The following is a 20,369-nucleotide window of genomic DNA, read 5'->3' as shown; positions in this document are numbered from 1 at the left end:
CCCTTGCTAATCTACCTGGGCAGCGTCTGTGTCTTGCCGGAGCCTCTCTGGACACGGGTCTACAGTCTGTTCTTCCAGATGTTATGGGGGAATAGACTAAACCTAGTCAAACGGGAGGTCACTTATCGCACGAAGAGACTAGGGGGGATGAATATGGTAAACCCCGTGGTGTTTCTAGTGAACACCTTTTTGAAAGTTAACGTGGCAAACCTCTGGAAAGAGAGGGCTCCTCCGTGGGTATTCTCCTGCAGGGGATGGTTTCAGCCTTTCTTCCAGGAATGGGAGACGGGGAAGAGTGAAGGATCTTCACACACCGCACGGGCATCTCCCGGCTTATGTTACCCCACTTCTGAAAATGATGCGCCGGTGGGGTCTGGGAATGTGGGAAGTGAGGTCCCTCCCGAGGAAACTCCTCGATATGCGGGTCTTGCTTTCGCATTTTCAGAGACCATTGGTCCTCAAGGACTGCCCGAGTCGGGATCTAGAGGTTGGGTTAAGTTTGTTAAATTCTAGCAGGATCCCCAAGAAGTATTGGGACTTGACTTGGCGCTGCTTCCAAGGTAAGTTGTATGTGAGGGACAATTTGAAGCACAGGAGCTCCGTGGACAGGGATTGTCCCCGTGAGGCTTGCGCTACCATGCTGGAAAGCATGGAGCACTTCCTGCTTCATTGTCCCTTTAATACAGAGGTGTACAACAGGGTGGGCTCTTCCATTGGTTGGCCGCGGCTGGCCACTCTGTCCTATGCCGAGTGGGCCTATGGAGCGTTTAGAGACCTCGGGAGAAGGGACCGAGCCACTTTATTCTTAGTCAGCGCAGTGGTCAGGTACTTCACGTGGAACGCACGAGTTTTAGTTTCCACGCAGAGCAAAATCCTCCGTGTAGATGAAGTTTGTAGCAGCATCCTAGGTGCCCTGGTGAAGGTGCGTTCTCTGGAGTGCGAAAGACTGGGTGCCCGGAGGGCGGCCCATCTCTGTAAGGGTTTCTCCTTCGGGGTGCCTTAGTCCGTTAGCGCTCTTATATCCTGGTGGTGGGCTGATATCTTTACACCGTAGATTTTTGTTTTGTATTTCTGTTCCCTGAATAGAAGGTTTGCAGGGATTTGTAGGTCAAGAACTTTCTCCATTTTGGTTCCATTTCCGGTTTATTTCTTTGTGATTTTGTCATTTGTTGTCGTCTGATAGGAGCTTGGTTCTTATGTTCTGTTCTGTTGTGTTTTATTTGTAATGTATCACAGTTAGTGTCATGTAAAGTATTTTTATTTTTATTTAATAAAAGACCTGGAGGAGAAGACATGATGTAACAGCAGAATAGTGTGTGCAGCTCTAGAGGATAAGGCTTCTTTCACACTTCCGTCGGTCAGGGTGCGTCATAATGCAGTGAAGCGACGTATCGACAGATGTTGTGAAAATAGTGTAAAACGTGTGTAACGCATCCAGTGTTATGACGGATGCGTCGGAGTTCCTGCCTGAATTCTCAGGTATAAAAAAATCCTTCCAGGCATGCTCAGAATGAAAAAACGGGATCCGTCGCTGGATTCCTGTGTTTGACTGTCAGCGACGGATCCTGCGTCCCTAGGCTTCCATTATAGCCAACGACGGACAGCGCAGGAGCCGTCGCTGAGCGATTTTCCGACGTGCAGAAAACGTTCCTCACGAAGGACCGCTATTTTCCGACGGATCCAGTGCACGACGGATGAAACGGATGGCCATCCGTCACAATCCGTCGCTAATACAAGTCTATGGGAAAAAACAGGATCCTGCAGAAAAATTAGCAGGATCCTGTTTTTTCAAAATTCAGCATATTTCAACGGGAGGAAAAAGACGGAAGTGTGAAAGAGGCTACTTTCACACTAGCGTCGGTACGGGCCCGTCACAGTGCGTCGGGCCGATGTACCGACGCATACTGTGAAATAAAAGCACAACGGGGGCAGCGGATGCAGTTTTTCAATGCATCCGCTGCCCCATTGTAATGTCCAGGGAGGAGGGGGCGGAGTTCCGGCCGCGCATGCGCGGTCGGAAATGGCGGACACGACACACAAAAAACGTGTAACTTTTTTTGTGCCGACGGTCCGCCAAAACATGACACATCCGTCGCACGACGGATGCGACGTGTTGCCATACGTCGCAATGCGTCGCTAATGCAAGCCTATGGAGAAAAAACGCATCTTGCGGGCAACTTTGCAGGATGCATTTTTTTGCCAAAACGACGCATTGCGACATACAGCGGGCGACGCTAGTGTGAAAGTAGCCTAAGGCTACTTTCACACTTCCGTTGTTTAGCATCCGTCACAACGCGTCGTTTGGGGCAAAAAACGCATCCTGCAAATGTGCCCGCATGATGCACTTTTAACCCATAGACTTGTATTGCACTGGTTGCGTCGGGTTTTGGCGACCTGTCGTCTAGGAAAAACGTTCAAGGGAACGTTTTTCTGTACGTTGCATCCAGTTTTTAATACTGCGCATGCGCGGCAGGAAATATCGCTCTCATTCTCTTCCTCACCCAGAGTTCTGACGGAAATGTGAAAGGACACACTTCTGTCGGTACATCGCGCCGACGCTTTGTGACGGGCGACTACCGACGGAAATATGAAAGTAGCCTAAGACACAATGTAACAGCAGAATAGTGAGTGCAGCTCTGGAGGATCAGACATGGTGTAACAGCAGAATAGTGTAATGTGTTATCAGTGGAGTTTCCCTTTAAGTTCTTCTCCTTCATCTTCAGATACGACTCGTTAGCTTTTTATATTTGTGCGCCAAAGATAACGATCTGTCCGCGGTCAGGAGGTCACCGGGCTCTGGAATCTGTAAAACGAGAATTTTAGCTGATTCCGAGCAGACGCCAGCAGTTTGATCTGCTACATATCGGCCCCCGTGTGAGCGCGGACACAGATGAGCGCGGATTATTTATTTATGATTCAGCGACCGCGTGAGAACCGCGGAGATCAGGCAGAAAGTATGCGCAACGCCTTCATTATATCCCCGGGAATCCGCTGGAAATGTGATAACAAACAAGCAGTGATGAGACACAGGGCAAATACGAGATACTGCAGCTCTGGAAGTGACTAGAGAATAAGACAATGTAACAATAGAATAGTGACTGCAGCTCTGGAAGTGACTAGAGAATAAGACACGATGTAACAGCAGAATAGTGACTGCAGCTCTGGAAGTGACTAGAGAATAAGACACAATGTAACAGCAGAATAGTGAGTGCAGGTCTGGAGGTGACTGGAGGATAAGACATGATGTAACAGCAGAATAGTGACTGCAGCTCTGGAGGTGACTGGAGAATAAGACACAATGTAACAGAGACAGGAGAATATGAGTAATATCAGAATCCTTGTTGGTCTTTGTCAGTGAACAAGTCTATGGTATTGAATGGTACAGTTGTGCTCAAAAGTTTACATCCCCTTGCAGAATTTTTGCTTTCTTGGCCTTTTTTCAGAGAATATGAAAACACCAAAACTTTTTCTTCTCTCATGGTTAGTGGTTGGGTGAAGCCATTTATTGTCAAACTACTGTGTTTTCTCTTTTTAAATCCTTATAATGTATGAGGACTTTTGAGCACAACTATAAATCTAATGGATGGATCCCTGGTGGTCTAAGATGAAGGGGTTAATCTAATGGATGGATCCCTGGTGGTCTAAGATGGTGAAGGGGTTAATCTAATGGATGGATCCCTGGTGGTCAAAGATGGTGAAGGGGTTAATCTAATGGATGGATCCCTGGTGGTCTAAGATGGTGAAGGGGTTAATCTAATGGATGGATCCCTGGTGGTCTAGGGCCATTTCAATCTTTACACCCTGCTGCCTCCTGTCCTATCCTGTTGATTCTGTTATTGGCTGGAATTCCCCTATTAGCCCCTCCCCTCCGGTAGCCACGCCTCTTCCGCCAACCTTGTTGCGTTTTAGCTTCTCGGTATCATCTGAAACATTGTATCAATCTGATGCATGGGAAGTTAACTTGTGCCCCCCTGCAACACGACTGGATGGTAATTTGGTGCGCAATGTTCTTGTCTGGAAGTGCAGGCCATGTCCGGCTCTGGGGTCCGCCCGACACCGGCGCTAATTGTATTCATTCCATCAGATGCGTTCAGTCAGGAAATTACTCCGAGGTTCTACTTGGTTTCCAAAAATGTTGGAAGTTCTATCTTTCTGTACATTCCTGCTGGATTCTGCTGACCCGGCTCAACTATATTTAGACAGGAAGGGAAAGGCTTTTTTCATCTTCTGAAACTTATTCAAGGGGTTTAAAGGGACAAAGTTCTGAAGGAAAAGTCATTGTAGCAAATGTGGGAATGGTGCGGACCATCGGGCTGATCATCCCCCTCGTGTCTGCTAATGGTGCGGACCACCGGGCTGATCATCCCCCTTGTGTCTGCTAATGGTGCGGACCACCGGGCTGATCATCCCCCTCGTGTCTGCTAATGGTGTGGACCACCAGGCTGATCATGCCCTTTGTGTCTGCTAATGGTGCGGACCACCGGGCTGATGTCACTAGTCCTCTGTTTTGTAGTCCATGCATAAAGTGCAAGAAAAATAAATGAGCACACACCCTACAGCGAGTAATCAGTAAACTTTAATAGTGTATGTACATAACACAAGGGACTTAGTTAGTGCTATTTTGAGAAACAAAAGCATAAAAGCCATTCCACCACGACAAGGTGACCCATCAGGACCACCCTAACCTATCTCTAGTATTAAATCCTCACCTTGTCATACGACCGGCCCTGTCCTGCTCGGCCTTTATTCACATTGTTTGACACATGGTAAGGACGGTTTCACACGTCAGTGGCTCTGGTACATGTGGTGACAGTTTTCTCACGTACCGGAGCACTGACTCACATAGACACATTAAAATCAATGTGTCTCTGCACATGTCAGAGTGTTTTCACGGACCGTGTGTCCGTTTGAAAAACACGAAGACATGTCAGTGTTCGTGGGAGCGCACGGATCACACGGACCCATTAAAGTCAATGGGTCCGTGTAAAACACGTACCGCACGCGGATGCTGTCCGTGTGCCATCCGTGTGCTGTGCAGGAGACAGCGCTACAGTAAGCGCTGTCCCCCCAGCCAATGGGGATGTGGCGGCATCTAACTTCAGTAATGTGGTGGAATATGAGTTGCTGGATCATCAAACACTGCGGATTATCAGTCGCTTGGACTCATAAATGACAAATCCAGGATCACACATCAAAGAAAATATCTGCAGGTTTCCTGTGAATTTACAAATCTGTGTTCTGCCCTATATCAGAGGCTGACGTACCATCGGTTCAGCCTGTGCAGCTACACGGTGACCGAGAGGTGAGGGGGCCGCCACCAGCGTCCTATGAGGATCTAATGGAGCGCTAAGGGCCCAGATTCTGATTGCATAAGGACCTGTTCTGTGTCGCCCCTGAAGTAGCTCATTTATTATAGAGGTTCGCTGCAGATTCCACCCTTTGCTGCCCGGCTCTGTTGCAGATTCCACCCTTTGCTGCCCAGCTCTGCTGCAGATTTCACCCTTTGCTGCCCGGCTCTGCTGCAGATTTCACCTTTTGCTGCCCGACTCTGCTGCAGATTTCACCCTTTGCTGCCCAGCTCTGCTGTACTCCTGTCCTACCCTGCGGCTTGTATTTGTTCAGCTGGGATCCGTTCTTTTCGCCCCGTTTCACTTTCTATTAGTTTCCATTAGTTTTTGCAGTACAGAATAAATGTATCGGGTTCTCTTTCTGGTTCAGAATGTAAATTAATATTTTTGGTTCTATTTTTGTAAATAAAAAAAAAAAATGTAATGAATGAAGCAACAATGGAACTGATGACAAATCCCGAGTGTAGAGAATGCAAATAGCATCGCCAGCACCGACACTTACATTACTAAGAAAAACTGTATTAAGTAATAGCTGTAAACATAAAATCATTATTGACCAATTAATATTTAACTAATGTTCTTTAATGAGGCACGAGACTGCGGCTGTCTGAGCTGCAATTGTCTATCAATAAATTATTCTATTGGCGGTTAGATACAAACATCACATACACAATCACACACATACCTTACACCCACACATACATCACACATATACCCAGTCATACACACATACATCATATACATATACAGTTGTGTGAAAAAGTCTTTGCCCCTTTCCTGATTTCCTGTTCTTTTCCATGTTTGTCACACTTAAATGTTTCCGATCAACAAACAAATGTAAATATTAGACAAAGATAACACAAGTAATCACAAAATGCAGTTTATATAAACGAAGGTCTTATAAATGAATCTCAATCCAGGACTTTGACTAGGCCACTCCAAAGTCTTAATTTTGTTTTTCTTGAGACTTGCTGGTGTATTTTGGATCGTTGTTTGCTGCATAACCCACGTGTGTTTCAGCTTGAGGTCATGAACAGATGGCCGAACATTCTCCTTCAGCAAGTCTTCCAAATCCCGAAGCAGCAAAACAGATCCAGACCATCACACTACCACCACCATATTTTACTGTTGGTATGATGTTCCTTTTCTGAAATGCTGTGTAACTTCTATGCCCGATCTAATGGGACATACACCTTCCAAAAGTTCAACTTTTGTCTCATCAGTCCACAGAGTATTCACCCAAAAGTGGAAATCAGGAAGAGGACAAACACTTTTTCACACAACTGTACCCAGTCATACACACATACATCACACATATACAGTACAAACCAACAGTTTGGACGCACCTTCTCATTTAAAGATTTTTCTGTATTTTCATGACTATGAAAATTGTACATTCACATTGAAGGCATCAAAACTATGAATTAACACATGTGGAATTATATACTTAACAAAAAAGTGTGAAACAACTGAAATTATGTCTTATATTCTAGGTTCTTCAAAGTAGCCACCTTTTGCTTTGATGACTGCTTTGCACACTCTAGGCATTCTCTTGATGAGCTTCAAGAGGTAGTCACCGGGAATGGTCTTCCAACAATCTTGAAGGAGTTCCCAGAGATGCTTAGCACTTGTTGGCCCTTTTGCCTTCACTCTGCAGTCCAGCTCACCCCAAACCATCTCGATTGGGTTCAGGTCTGGTGACTGTGGAGGCCAGGTCATCTGGCGTAGCACCCCATCACTCTCCTTCTTGGTCAAATAGCCCTTACACAGCCTGGAGGTGTGTTTGGGGTCATTTTCCTGATGAAAAATAAATGATGGTCCAACTAGATGCACACCGGATGGAATAGCATGCCGCTGCAAGATCACAGCAAAGCACCCCGACACATCACACCTCCTCCTCCATGCTTCACGGTGGGAACCAGGCATGTAGAGTCCATCCGTTCACCTTTTCTGCGTCGCACAAAGACACGGTGGTTGGAACCAAAGATCTCAAATTTGGACTCATCAGGCCAGAGCACAGATTTCCACTGGTCTAATGTCCATTCCTTGTGTTCTTTAGCCCAAACAAGTCTCTACTGCTTGTTGCCTTTCCTTAGCAGTGGTTTCCTAGCAGCTATTTTACCATGAAGGCCTGCTTCACAAAGTCTCCTCTTAACAGTTGTTGTAGAGATGTGTCTGCTGCTAGAACTCTGTGTGGCATTGACCTGGTCTCTAATCTGAGCTGCTGTTAACCTGCGATTTCTGAGGCTGGTGACTCGGATAAACTTATCGTCAGAAGCAGAGGTGACTCTTGGTCTTCCTTTCCTGGGGCGGTCCTCATGTGAGCCAGTTTCTTTGTAGCGCTATATTGTTTTTGCCACTGCACTTGGGGACACTTTCAAAGTTTTCCCAATTTTTCGGACTAACTGAACTTCATTTCTTAAAGTATTAATGGCCGCTCGTTTTTCTTAGCTGCTTTTTTCTTGCCATAATACAAATTCTAACAGTCTATTCAGTAGGACTATCAGCTGTGTATCCACCAGACTTCTGCTCAACACAACTGATGGTCCCACCCCATTTATAAGGCAAGAAATCCCACTTATTAAACATGACAGGGCACACCTGTGAAGTGAAAACCATTCTCGGTGACTACCTCTTGAAGCTCATCAAGAGAATGCCAAGAGTGTGCAAAGCAGTCATCAAAGCAAAAGGTGGCTACTTACCTAGAACCTACAATATAAGACATATTTTCAGTTGTTTCATACTTTTTTATTAAGTATATAATTCCACATGTGTTAATTCATAGTTGTGATGCCTTCAGCAGGGCCGCCATCAGGGCATGACAGCCATGACTGGCGTATGGGGCCCGGTGAGCAGAGGGGGCCCGCATCGGGCCCCGTCTAATCTGCTCACCGGGCCCCCCCCTGCCGGCGCTGCGGGCCTGCGGGACACTATTGACGTGCGGGCCCGTGCCCGCACGTCAATAGTTAACAGCCGCCGCCAGCCAGTCAGAGGCTGGCAGCTGACTTGAGCGGCCGCAGTGCGCAGTCGCCGGCGTCTGACGTCATTGTCAGCCGCCGGCGAGTGCGTCCTTCACCTGCGTGGAGGAAATGAGGTTCCCCGCCGCAGGAGCATGGCAAGGTAAGAACTTTTTTTTTTTTTTGAGAGCGGCGATCCCAGGGGGGGTGGGGCCCGGGGAAGAACGCTGGACACGCTGGGGCAGAAAGCTGGACACGGGCAGAGATGCTGGACACAGGGACAGGGGGCAGAGATGCTGGACACAGGGACAGGGGGCAGAGATGCTGGACACAGGGGGCAGAGATGCTGGACACAGGGGGCAGAGATGCTGGACACAGGGGGCAGAGATGCTGGACACAGGGGGCAGAGATGCTGGACACAGGGGGCAGAGATGCTGGACACAGGGGGCAGAGATGCTGGACACGGGGCAGAGATGCTGGACACAGGGGGCAGAGATGCTGGACACAGGGGGCAGAGATGCTGGACACAGGGGGCAGAGATGCTGGACACAGGGGGCAGAGATGCTGGACACAGGAGGCAGAGATGCTGGACACAGGGGGCAGAGATGCTGGACACAGGGGGCAGAGATGCTGGACACAGGGGGCAGAGATGCTGGACACAGGGGGCAGAGATGCTGGACACAGGGGGCAGAGATGCTGGACACAGGGGGCAGAGATGCTGGACACAGGGGGCAGAGATGCTGGACACGGGGCAGAGATGCTGGACACAGGGGGCAGAGATGCTGGACACGGGGCAGAGATGCTGGACACAGGGGGCAGAGATGCTGGACACGGGGCAGAGATGCTGGACACGGGTCAGAGATGCTGGACACGGGTCAGAGATGCTGGACACGGGTCAGAGATGCTGGACACGGGTCAGAATGCTGGACACAGGGGGCAGAATGCTGGACACAGGGGGCAGAATGCTGGACACGGGCAGTATGCTGGACACAGGGGCAGAATGCTGGACACAGGGGGCAGAATACTGGACACGGGGCAGAATGCTGGACACGGGGGCAGTATGCTGGACACAGGGGGCAGAATGCCGGACAAAGGGGCAGAGATGCTGGACACAGGGGGCAGAGATGCTGGACACGGGGCAGAATGCTGGACACAGGGGGCAGAATGCTGGACACAGGGGGCAGAATGCTGGACACAGGGGCAGAATGCTGGACACAGGGGGCAGAATACTGGACACAGGGGGCAGAATACTGGACACAGGGGGCAGAATGCTGGACACGGGGGCAGTATGCTGGACACAGGGGGCAGAATGCCGGACACAGGGGGCAGAATGCCGGACAAAGGGGCAGAGATGCTGGACACAGGGGCAGTATGCTGGACCCAGGGGCAGAGATGCTGGACCCAGGGGCAGAGATGCTGGACCCAGGGGCAGAATGCTGGACACAGGGGGCAGAATGCTGGACACGGGGCAGAATGCTGGACACGGGGCAGAATGCTGGACACGGGGCAGAATGCTGGACAAAGGGGCAGTATGCTGGACACAGGGGGCAGAATGCTGGACACAGGGGGCAGAGTGCTGGACACAGGGGGCAGAATGCTGGAAAAAGGGGCAGAATGCTGAACAAAGGGGCAGTATGCTGGACACAGGGGGCAGAATGCTGGACACAGGGGGCAGAATGCTGGACACGGGGCAGAATGCTGGACACAGGGGGCAGAATGCTGGACAAAGGGGCAGTATGCTGGACAAAGGGGGCAGTATGCTGGACAAAGGGGCAGTATGCTGGACAAAGGGGCAGTATGCTGGACAAAGGGGCAGAGATGCTGGACACGGGGCAGAATGCTGGACACAGGGGCAGTATGTTGGACACAGGGGCAGTATGTTGGACAAAGGGGCAGTATGTTGGACAAAGGGGCAGTATGTTGGACAAAGGGGCAGTATGCTGGACACAGGGGCAGTATGCTGGACACAGGGGCAGAGATGCTGGACACAGGGGGCAGTATGCTGGACAAAGGGGCAGTATGCTGGACACAGGGGCAGAGATGCTGGACACAGGGGCAGAGATGCTGGACACAGGGGCAGAGATGCTGGACACAGGGGCAGAGATGCTGGACACAGGGGCAGAGATGCTGGACACAGGGGCAGAGATGCTGGACACAGGGGCAGAGATGCTGGACACAGGGGCAGAGATGCTGGACACAGGGGCAGAGATGCTGGACACAGGGGCAGAGATGCTGGACACAGGGGCAGAGATGCTGGACACAGGGGCAGAGATGCTGGACACAGGGGCAGAGATGCTGGACACAGGGGCAGAGATGCTGGACACGGGCAGAGATGCTGGACACAGGGGCAGAGATGCTGGACACGGGCAGAGATGCTGGACACGGGCTATGAATGATGCTGGACACGGGCAGAATGGAGATATGGGGTATGATGAAAGACATGGGGGCATGACTGGAGACAGATGGGGCATGATTGGAGACACTGGGGGCAGAATTGGAGACAGATTGTGCAGGATCATGGGGCAGGATGGGGAGATCATATGGTGCAGAAAGGATACTCATGAGGGCAGGATGGGAGAACATATGGCTGACGCCAGGAATGAGACGCACGGGGGCCAGGATGGGGAATATTATTACCATAGGGACTAATTAAGGGATATTATTACTGCAGTGATGTATTTATTTTTTGAGGACACTGTTTTAAATGAGGGGGCGGTCCTGTTACTGTGTAGAGTGACACTATGTCGCCTCTTTTTTTTTATGCGGTGTAATGTAGAAGTTGGGAAAAATTAAGTAATGTGTTCTACAAGCGGAGCTCGAGATAACTCTGTTATTTCCTGCAGAGACGAGTCCTGGCTGGAAGACATGATGGCGGTCTGTGCTGGATGAAAGATGAAGGACTTCACCTAGAGACGTCACTGGTAAGTCAGTGTTACCTATACACTGACACTATACACTGTATACTATATACAGAGCTCCTGTGTATAATTTCACTAGTGATCACTGTATTATCTGTACACAGACACTGCATACTAAGTTCAGATCTCCTGTGTATAATGGCACTTATGGTGATAGTGTGGTGCTTTTTTTTAATTACTGATCAGAATTGTAGTATTCAGTCACTATGTGGTGGTAATATGTGGTCTGGACATGGTGTTGCGGTATTTGTCCCTTGTATGTGATATTATTCGATCACTGTGGTGGTAATATGCGGTCTGGTCATGGTGTAGCGGTATTTGTTCTTTGTATGTGATATTATTCGATCACTGTGGTGGTAATATGTCATCTGGTCATGGTGTAGCGGTATTTGTTTTTTGTATGTGATATTATTCGATCACTGTGGTGGTAATATGTCATCTGGTCATGGTGTAGCGGTATTTGTTCTTTTTATGTGATATTATTGGTCATTTTAAAAATTGAAAAATAAATAAAAATATACCTAAATTGTATTGCATATTTTAACAAATATTTAATAGGTTACAGCAGAGTAGGGCCTCACCAAAAGAGTCTACCGTGTTATGGTGGCGGCTTACAAAATCTTTTGGCCAAAACAAAAGCTGCCGGCTATATGTGTGATCTGGTGATGGGAACTGTTAGGGTATGTGTCCACGTTAAGTAAACGCTGCGTGTTTGACGCTGCGTGGGGCCACAGCGTCAAACACGCAGCGTCCAGATGTTCCAGCATAGTGAAGGGGATTTTATGAAATCCCGTCTCCACTATGCGTGGTAACACGCACCCGGCGGCCCTGCGACTCCGGACATGCGGCACGTCTTTTAAGATCGCAGCATGTCCATGTTCCTCGCGGCAGCTGCGCGGCCGCAAGCTATAACACAGGGCCCTATGTGTGGGGTGCGATGATCCCGGATGTGTGCAATGAACATATCCGGCATCATCGTGTCACAGTAGGGGGCGGGGCTTAGCGCCGAGCGGGTTTGCCGCTCCGACGCAACCGCCGGCCATCCTGAAGGTGGACACGTACCCTCAATGTGGGATTGGTGAGAAGTGGAGTTTTTCCAAGAGAGAGCGGTGGGACTGTGGACAGTTCGAGGGGTGGAGCGTGGAGGCGGGGCTGGGGTGGAGCCTGGGCGGAGTCTCAAGGGGGCCCCGAAAATTTTGCCAGTATGGGGCCCCGAAATTTCTAGTGGCAGCCCTGGCCTTCAGTGTGAATGTACAATTTTCATAGTCATGAAAATACAGAAAAATGTTTAAATGAGAAGGTATGTCTAAACCTTTGGACTGTAACTGTATACCTAGTTATACATTCATACATCACACACGTATACACACATCACACACAGACACCGAATCGTACACGCACATAATCTACCCTCGTCTACTGTATCCTCTCCCATCCCTTGTCCTTATGTACCAGTCGTGACTTGTATTGTTTAAGATTGTTGTACTTGTTTTTATTATGTATACCCCTCCTTACATGCAAAGCGCTATGGAATAAATGGCGCTATATTAATTAATAATAATAATGATAATCATACACACACATCCTGCATACACTCATGCAATCATACACCCATACGTCACATACATGGCCCATTATACGCACATACATCACACCACACATACACTCATGTATCAAACACATCCATGTTTACTTGTCCACATACATCACACAGAGGTGCCAAGCCATACAACATAATGCACATACACGTATCCACCTATTACCGCTATTTCTTGTCTTTTTAGACTGGATTCACACACAACATTTTGCTAAGGTTTTTCAAGAATTTTCTTGCTCTGAATTCTGCTGCCAGATGTGTACAAGCGGCTTTTTCGGTCAGTTTAATTTTTTTCAGAACATTGTATACTTATACTTTAGGCATGGCATTTTTTAGCATGATTTTTTTTTTAGTGGATCCTCTCCTAAATCTGAGTCCAAGACCGCTGCAACAACACTGTAAAAACTCTCCCCATTCATTTCTATGGGAAATCCACTTTGCTGCTCATAGGAGGAGGTTTTTTTTTCTGAAGAGGTTTTGAAAAACTCCTGGTGGAAATAAAAAGTGCCGGTCACTTCTTTAAAGACTAACAAGAGTTAAATACATGATGATACAAAACAAGTTTTCAAAAACCTTTTTTCTTTTTTGATTTCTTCAAAGCAAATCCTGAAGAAAACCTCTGCAATGTCAGATCAAAAAGACTGAAAAGGACGAACACTTTACAAGAAAAACTTCTTCCATGACTCTTTAAAAACCACTTCAAAATTGCTTCAAGAAAATCTTCAGGAAAAAAAAATGGGCTGAAAATTTCCCTAAAAAGCAGAGTTTGCGGAAATGGCTTCTGCTTGAAAAAATGTATCCCTTTTTACACCTTGTGAATTAGGAGCAAACATACCCCAAGGTATTATATCATTTATTATTATTTATGCACTTTTATTTCTGCATTTTCCAGCAACTTTCATAAAACAGCATAATCCTTTTATTTTTCGCACTTTTTTTACTCGAGTTTTTCAAGTAAGCTCAATTCACGCCGAGAAGTTTCCTGATGATCCTTCTGATGTGGAATCTACTGCAGAAGTCGAGTCCAAGACTGACTCAGATTACCTTCCCAGATTATCACTTGTTCTGCTGCCGAACCTGTGGGGAAATGGTTTGTGTGATAGACAGGGATCTTATTGAAGTCGTTTTCAAATCTGTGAATGAAAAACCCTTAGAAATAAACAGAAAAAAAAGTGAGAGATAAAATGTAACTTTTAATAACATTTAAAATGTTACTCTAATGGCTACATAAATAGAAATGAGAATATCCAACATCAGATAAATATAAGGGCTCCTATATCGTGTATCACAAGTATACAGGATACGGTAGTGAGGGAAGGACTGAACATCATCATTAACAGTTATACAAACAGGAACAATAATTATTTACAGTAAATAGGGATATTTCATTCATATTTATTTTTATGCGACATAACCAATATTTATGTAGCCATAAAAGCAACATTTTAAATATATTATTAAAAGTTACATTTTATCACTCACTTTTTTGCTTATTTCAGTATATTAATTATGAGTGAGTTACATTTGAGGGCAGGATGGTGGCTCAGTGGTTAGCACTGTATGATGGCTCAGTAGTTAGCACTGTACAGTGGCTCAGTGCTTAGCACTGTACGGTGGCTCAGTAGTTAGCACTGTATGGTGACTCAGTGGTTAGCACTGTATGGTGGCTCAGTGGTTAGCACTGAAGCCTTGCAGCGCTGGAGTCCTGGGTTCTAATGCCACTCAGGACAACATCTGCAAGGAGTCTGTATGTTCTCCCCGTGTTTGCGTGGTTTTCCTCTGGGTACTCTGGTGTCCTCCCACATTCCAAAGACATACTGATAGGGAATGTAGATTGTGAGCCCATTAGGGACCGATGATAATGTGTGTGGAATTAATGTCGATATATAAATTAGCATAAATAAATAAATTTTCATATTTACATTTGGACTTTTTCTATCTAATTTAATCAAATTCAAAACATTTGTCTGATATTCTCCTTTTTTTATCAGGACTCTTTGCTGCTTACCCAAATGTTAAGGTTTTTATGCCACACCCCTTTACTCCAGAACACGCCTCCTTGTCTATGCACTATAAAACTAACACAAAAATGTCCAAAACAAATAACAAATCTGGCATAAGCCAAACACACACATACACACATTACTATATATATATATATATATATATATATATATATATATATATATATATATATATATATATATATATATATATATATATATATATATATATATATATTACACATATACAGTACACACACATGCATACACACACGCACCGACATGCCCATATACATATAAATACACACACACACCTGTACACATTTACATACACAGATAAATAAATATCAATAAATGCACATACATATACATGCATACATATAAATCTACTGTATATACACCTGCACACACACTCAGGCACACACATATAAATACACATACATATAAATACATACACACATACATATAAATATACTGTATATACACCTGCACACATACTCAGGCACACACATATAAATACACATACATACATACACACATAAATACATAAGTATAAATGAATACACATACATACACACATTCATACATTACACTGAGTCACTTACAAAGGTACATACACACATGTATTCACACATACTTCTCCAAATACACACGTGTGCACACTCCTAGACTTATGTACAATATATACACACACACATACACACACTCACTGTGCAGCTGTATTGTATACTCCTTGTATCTTCCTCTATTGTAACCGGGATGACAGAAATGATCAAAGAAGTTAGGGGTTGTAGTTCCCAGCTGTGTTATAATCACAGATGGAAAAAAGATGGAAGTTTGTGTAAACTGACCTTTCCTTTATTTTATGCAGCAGCTAAGCATCCACATCCAAATGTTGTGTATTAGATGTGACGGAGCCCTGGCACTGAGGGCAGCCATCAGTGATCGCTTGTGCCCGATGATAATGGCAGCACATTGCTGAGATCGCACACATGTGATCGGGGGGACCAAGGAGCAGGCAGACAGCCGCCCCATCAATCCCTGCTTCTTAGGCCTCTTTCACACTTCAGTCTTTTGGCGTCAGTCTGAAACCGCCATTTTCCTCAAATAGCGGATCCGCCATTTTTTTTGGGCGGATCCGCTATTTTCCCATAGACATGCATTAGCGACGGATTGTGGCGGATGGTCGTCTGTTCCATCCGCTATGCGACGGATCAGGGTGGATAAAAATCAATGTTTTTTAAAAAAAATCAAAAAAATCGGATTTTTTTTATTTAAATCGGATTTTTTTGATTTAAATCGGATTTTTTTCAATAAACTGCTTTTTGAGGAAAATATTTTACCATCCAAAGGTTCTTCCATCATGAGATAAAGCGGAGTTGTTTAACTCAGTAGAATAAAGGCTGTATATGTGTAACATTCACAATGCCATGCTCTTCCAGAGGTTTCTGTAGGATGCTGACTATCCAACAAGTTTGGGCATGTCAACTGAATGGAAAAAGAAACTAAACCAAAAGTGAAACCAAGCTAGAAGTGTGGAATTAAAGGGGCAGTATGAACAAAATGTGGAGGCTATTAATAGTTTATACAATTAAGACATGCTGCTTTTAAACACCTACCTATTGCCATATAGTAAAACAAAAAAGATTTTTACTTACTTTGGGGTCCCCCCCTCACCCTGGCGTTAGATCGTTGCCCCTAGTTTCGTCCGTGTAACTATGGGCGCACATGCGCACTGCTCTCACTTCTCATTTTAATCGTGATTTATATAAAAAAAAACCTTTTGATTTAAATCAGTGATTTAAATCATGATTAAAATCATGATTTAAATCGATCCGATTTAAATAGAAAAAAATCTTTTGATTTAAATCGTGATTTAAATCATGATTTAAATCGGCGTGATTTAAATCAATCCACCCTGCGACGGATCCGTCGAAATTTGGCAGACGTTATCTAGACATTGACGGACATTATAACGTTTTTTGTCTACGCCGAAATGGCGGTTTGCGACGGATCCGTCGCGTCCGCCATTCCATAGAATGGCCGCCTATGGGCGGACGACCGTCATTTCGGCGGATCCGTCACCCCAATCCGCTTTTTCAATTGCGCATGCTCCAAAAAGTAGATACTTTTCCCAGACAACCCCCAAGTAACTGATCCGTGAAAAAGACGGATCCGTTAGAACCGTTTTCTCAACAATTGTGACGGATCCGTCGCTATGTCGGAGCAGACTGACGCCAAACAACTGAAGTGTGAAAGAAGCCTTACATGGCAGATATTGTGCATCTGAAAATGTGCATGGCTGATGGGGAGGAAAACCCTCATCATCCGCTGCCTCCTCCGCAGGTTCTTGTAACTTCAGGAAACTTCTACACACATTGTGTCACTGGCATAGATCTCTCCAGAACTCATTCGTTCTTTTCTGCCCTTTTATTTCCATCTTTTACCTTTCACACTTAATCTTTGTTGTTTTTTTCACATTTGTTTTTACAGATATCAGAAACATCTATGAGATGGAAATTGTTATAAAATATAAATGTGCATCAATTTAATCATTTCTCCTTATTTTATGGCAGCAAGAACTAATGAAAAAGTAAGACAAACAGATAATGCAAAAGCCAAACCAGAAAACAGCAGAAACACATGAAGTCCGAGAGAAGAAGGCGAAGAGTCAGAATGTGAGAAGTGATACATTATCTGTCCTGTATTCTGTCTGCTCACTTCTGTTATGTCATGTATTGCTATTGATAGTATTATTATTATTGTTATTTCTCAGCATTAATATCAGACACTGTGGTCTTCTATACTATGTATCCCCCATTATCTGTCCTGTATTCTGTCTGGTCACTTCTGTGATGTCATGTATTACTATTGATAGTATTATTATTCCTCAGCATTAATATCAGACTCTGGGGGTTTCTATACTATGGATCCCCCATTATCTGTCCTGTATTCTGTCTGGTCACTTCTGTTATGTCTTGTATTACTATTGATATTATTATTTCTCAGCATTAATATCAGACTCTGGGGGTCTTCTACACTATAGGTTCCCCATTATCTGGTTGGTTCCCACCGCCTCAGTCTGGTGGATGTGAGTGACCCCAGATCCAGGGAAGTGTGGGAAAGACTCTGCTCACATTTCAGACTGTGCCCTGGCTGCAGAGTTTTACCCCTTCACTTTACTCAGCAGAACAGGGGTTAATGCTCATCCATTAATATCACAGACACCCCCCCCCCCCCCCCCAAAGCGTCCTGACCTGGCACCCATCCACCCCCAAATAACAGGAGCAAAGCCAATAGCGCATGGACCATGATGTGCACAGATGATAGAAACAAACGCAGGTGAAACTCCACATAATAAAGTCCTTTTATTTCTAGTAACTGAGTGATATAAAGGATTGACAGCAGCGTGAGGGAAGGTGATGGAGGAGGAATCCTGCAGGATCTGCAGCTGCAATACAGGGGGCATCAGATACCGAGGACACAATCGCTTCTCCTGGGTAAAGCCCCCACAGTTGCAGCCTATGAAGCATGAATATTAGGCACAGGGGAACTACTAGTCCCAGCAAGCCACTTAAAATCTCAGGGTGTCTAGACAAATCCCATAGACTATATGGCTCCTATTTGGGTAAGGCTGATTCTGTAAGAGCCAGTGGCACATAAGAGAGGATGGGGACCCCAATGTGGTAGAATCTCCCCTGTACCTGAGAGTCGATCATCACAGAAGCATTGAACACCGGGCAGACGCTGCGGTTATACCTGTGGCCCCCCGACAGGCAGTCCCACACGGCTGGCCCCCCACTGCCCTTGGTGCCTCGGGGGCTCAGGATGCTGTCTATACTGAAGCTCTTGGGGAGCTTTGCTGGCGCTTCCTCCCCAGGCGGAGGATGATGATGGTGAGGAAGAGTCTGAGCTTCAGGTTCTTTAGTGGTTGATGAAAAAGCGTCTCCCAAGTGCTTTTCCGACCCCAGATCTTGCTGTCTCCTCAGGGGTCTTTCCTCCTCCTGAGGACCCCCGGCTGCAGATAATGCCCCCTTGACAGTCAGCAGAGGCACAGATAAGAATGACGTGGAGCATCCTGGCGTCTGTGGATCGTCCACCTGTGGGTGGCTGCCATCTCTGCTGCCTTCCTCCTCTGAAGAGGAGAGTTCTGCCCCACTGTCCCTCCGGCTGTCACTGGGGGTAGCAGTAATGACTGACCTGTGCTGGGCACCATCCCCTGCAGACTCCTCCATGGCTTCTGCTGCAGCTGCTCGGCACCTCTTGGATTCCTGAGTCAGGAGAGTTTTAGGTTTCCTTTTCCTGCGTCTGAAGTTGCCATTTTCAAACATATCCAGGCACTTGGGGTCCAGGGTCCAGTAGCTGCCCTTGCCTGGTCGCCCCTTCTCTCTGGGCACCTTGATGAAGCAGTCATTGAGGGACAGGTTGTGCCTGATGGAGTTCTGCCAGCCCTGCTTGTTGTCGTGGTAGAAGGGGAAGCGCTCCATGATGAACTGGTAGATGCCATTCAGGGTGACCCGGTGCTCCGGGGAGGCCTTGATGGCCATGGCGATCAGGGCGATGTAGCTGTAGGGGGGCTTCTGGGGTGGCTCCTGCCTGCTGAGGACACTGGGGGATGCAAAGCCCAGGGTGGGCATGAGAGTCCTCTCTGCTCCATAGAGGTAGAGCAGGGGTGGTGTGGGGAGCTCAGTGGCCAGCGGAGGTAGGTGGTCGTAGAGGCGGCTCATGGTGCAGAGCAGTGAGTGTTGCAGCCCTGTGCTCTGCCCTGCCTGCCTGCCGCCCCTGCTCCTTCATAGCTCCACAATAATGCTGCGAACTCTGCGACTTTATGTTGACTTAGCGCTGGAAAATAAATTGTCTATGATAAACACTCGCCGATTCTCAGCCCACCCACATTAATTACAATTTCATTGCAAAAGGGGAGAAAAAGCCCCAGCAGCTTCCTCCACGTGTCTGCGCCGCTGCAGCCAATCAGCCCCGTGCTGCCTCCATTTGTTTAGGAAATTAGTCTGTTGATAAGTCGCCCACCCAAGAAGAAGCAAGCTGTGTTTGTTTGGAAAATTTTCCGGGCACCCAATACATAAACTGCGTGATCTGCTGTCTGAAATCTCACGTCCACCATTCACACAGAGGAGCCCTAGAAGCCACGACAGCCCCGGCCCCACCAGCTTCTGCAGGGAATGGCAGGGTTCACATGCTGCGGCTGTGGAATGGAGGATGGGCTCCTCAGATACAAGTATCAGACTACAGGATCCAGCAGTGAGGAGTGTGGTCACACCTAAATTAAAATATATATGCGGTGTGTGTAAATAAATAAACATATATATAATGTCACTACAATATACAGCAGTGAGGAGAGTGGTGACGCCTAAATTAAAATATATAAACTGTGTGTGTGTAAAAAAAAATATATATATATATCACCACACTCCTCACTGCTGCATATTGTAGTGACATACCTGCATATATACAGTAAAAGTTTGGACACACCTTCTGATTTAAAGATTTTTCTGTATTTTCATGACTATGAAAATTGTGCATTCACA

General features: G+C 46.4%; 2 protein-coding genes across 5 annotated transcripts in view; one reads left to right on the top strand and one right to left on the bottom strand.

The window, feature by feature from the left end:
* MTHFSD (methenyltetrahydrofolate synthetase domain containing) overlaps positions 1-20,369 on the top strand; it is a 122,862-nt gene that overhangs the window by 16,159 nt on the left and 86,334 nt on the right. For 3 of the 4 annotated variants that reach the window (XM_077288870.1, XM_077288867.1, XM_077288868.1), the window contains exons 2-3: positions 13,421-13,661; positions 17,400-17,501. In XM_077288870.1, coding sequence (XP_077144985.1) covers positions 17,433-17,501 — 69 coding nt within the window. In that variant the 5' untranslated portion in view covers positions 13,421-13,661; positions 17,400-17,432. The remainder of the gene's footprint in view (positions 1-13,420; positions 13,662-17,399; positions 17,502-20,369) is intronic. The other variant, XM_077288869.1, reaches the window with a different exon arrangement.
* FOXL1 (forkhead box L1) lies at positions 18,160-19,930 on the bottom strand. The gene has a single exon (XM_077292783.1). It carries the CDS (start codon positions 19,548-19,550, stop codon positions 18,444-18,446), a length of 1,107 nt encoding a protein of 368 aa, XP_077148898.1. The 5' UTR covers positions 19,551-19,930; the 3' UTR covers positions 18,160-18,443.

This window comes from Ranitomeya variabilis, chromosome 2 (genome assembly GCF_051348905.1).
Source record: "Ranitomeya variabilis isolate aRanVar5 chromosome 2, aRanVar5.hap1, whole genome shotgun sequence".
NCBI lineage: Eukaryota > Metazoa > Chordata > Amphibia > Anura > Dendrobatidae > Ranitomeya > Ranitomeya variabilis.
Note: the sequence above shows the minus strand (reverse complement) of the source record. Positions and strands in the feature narration are given on the sequence as shown.

What these genes read in the sequence shown, in the direction of transcription:
- FOXL1 (XM_077292783.1), bottom strand. Translation starts at nt 19,550, where the DNA reads ATGAGCCGCCTCTACGACCACCTACCTCCGCTGGCCACTGAGCTCCCC.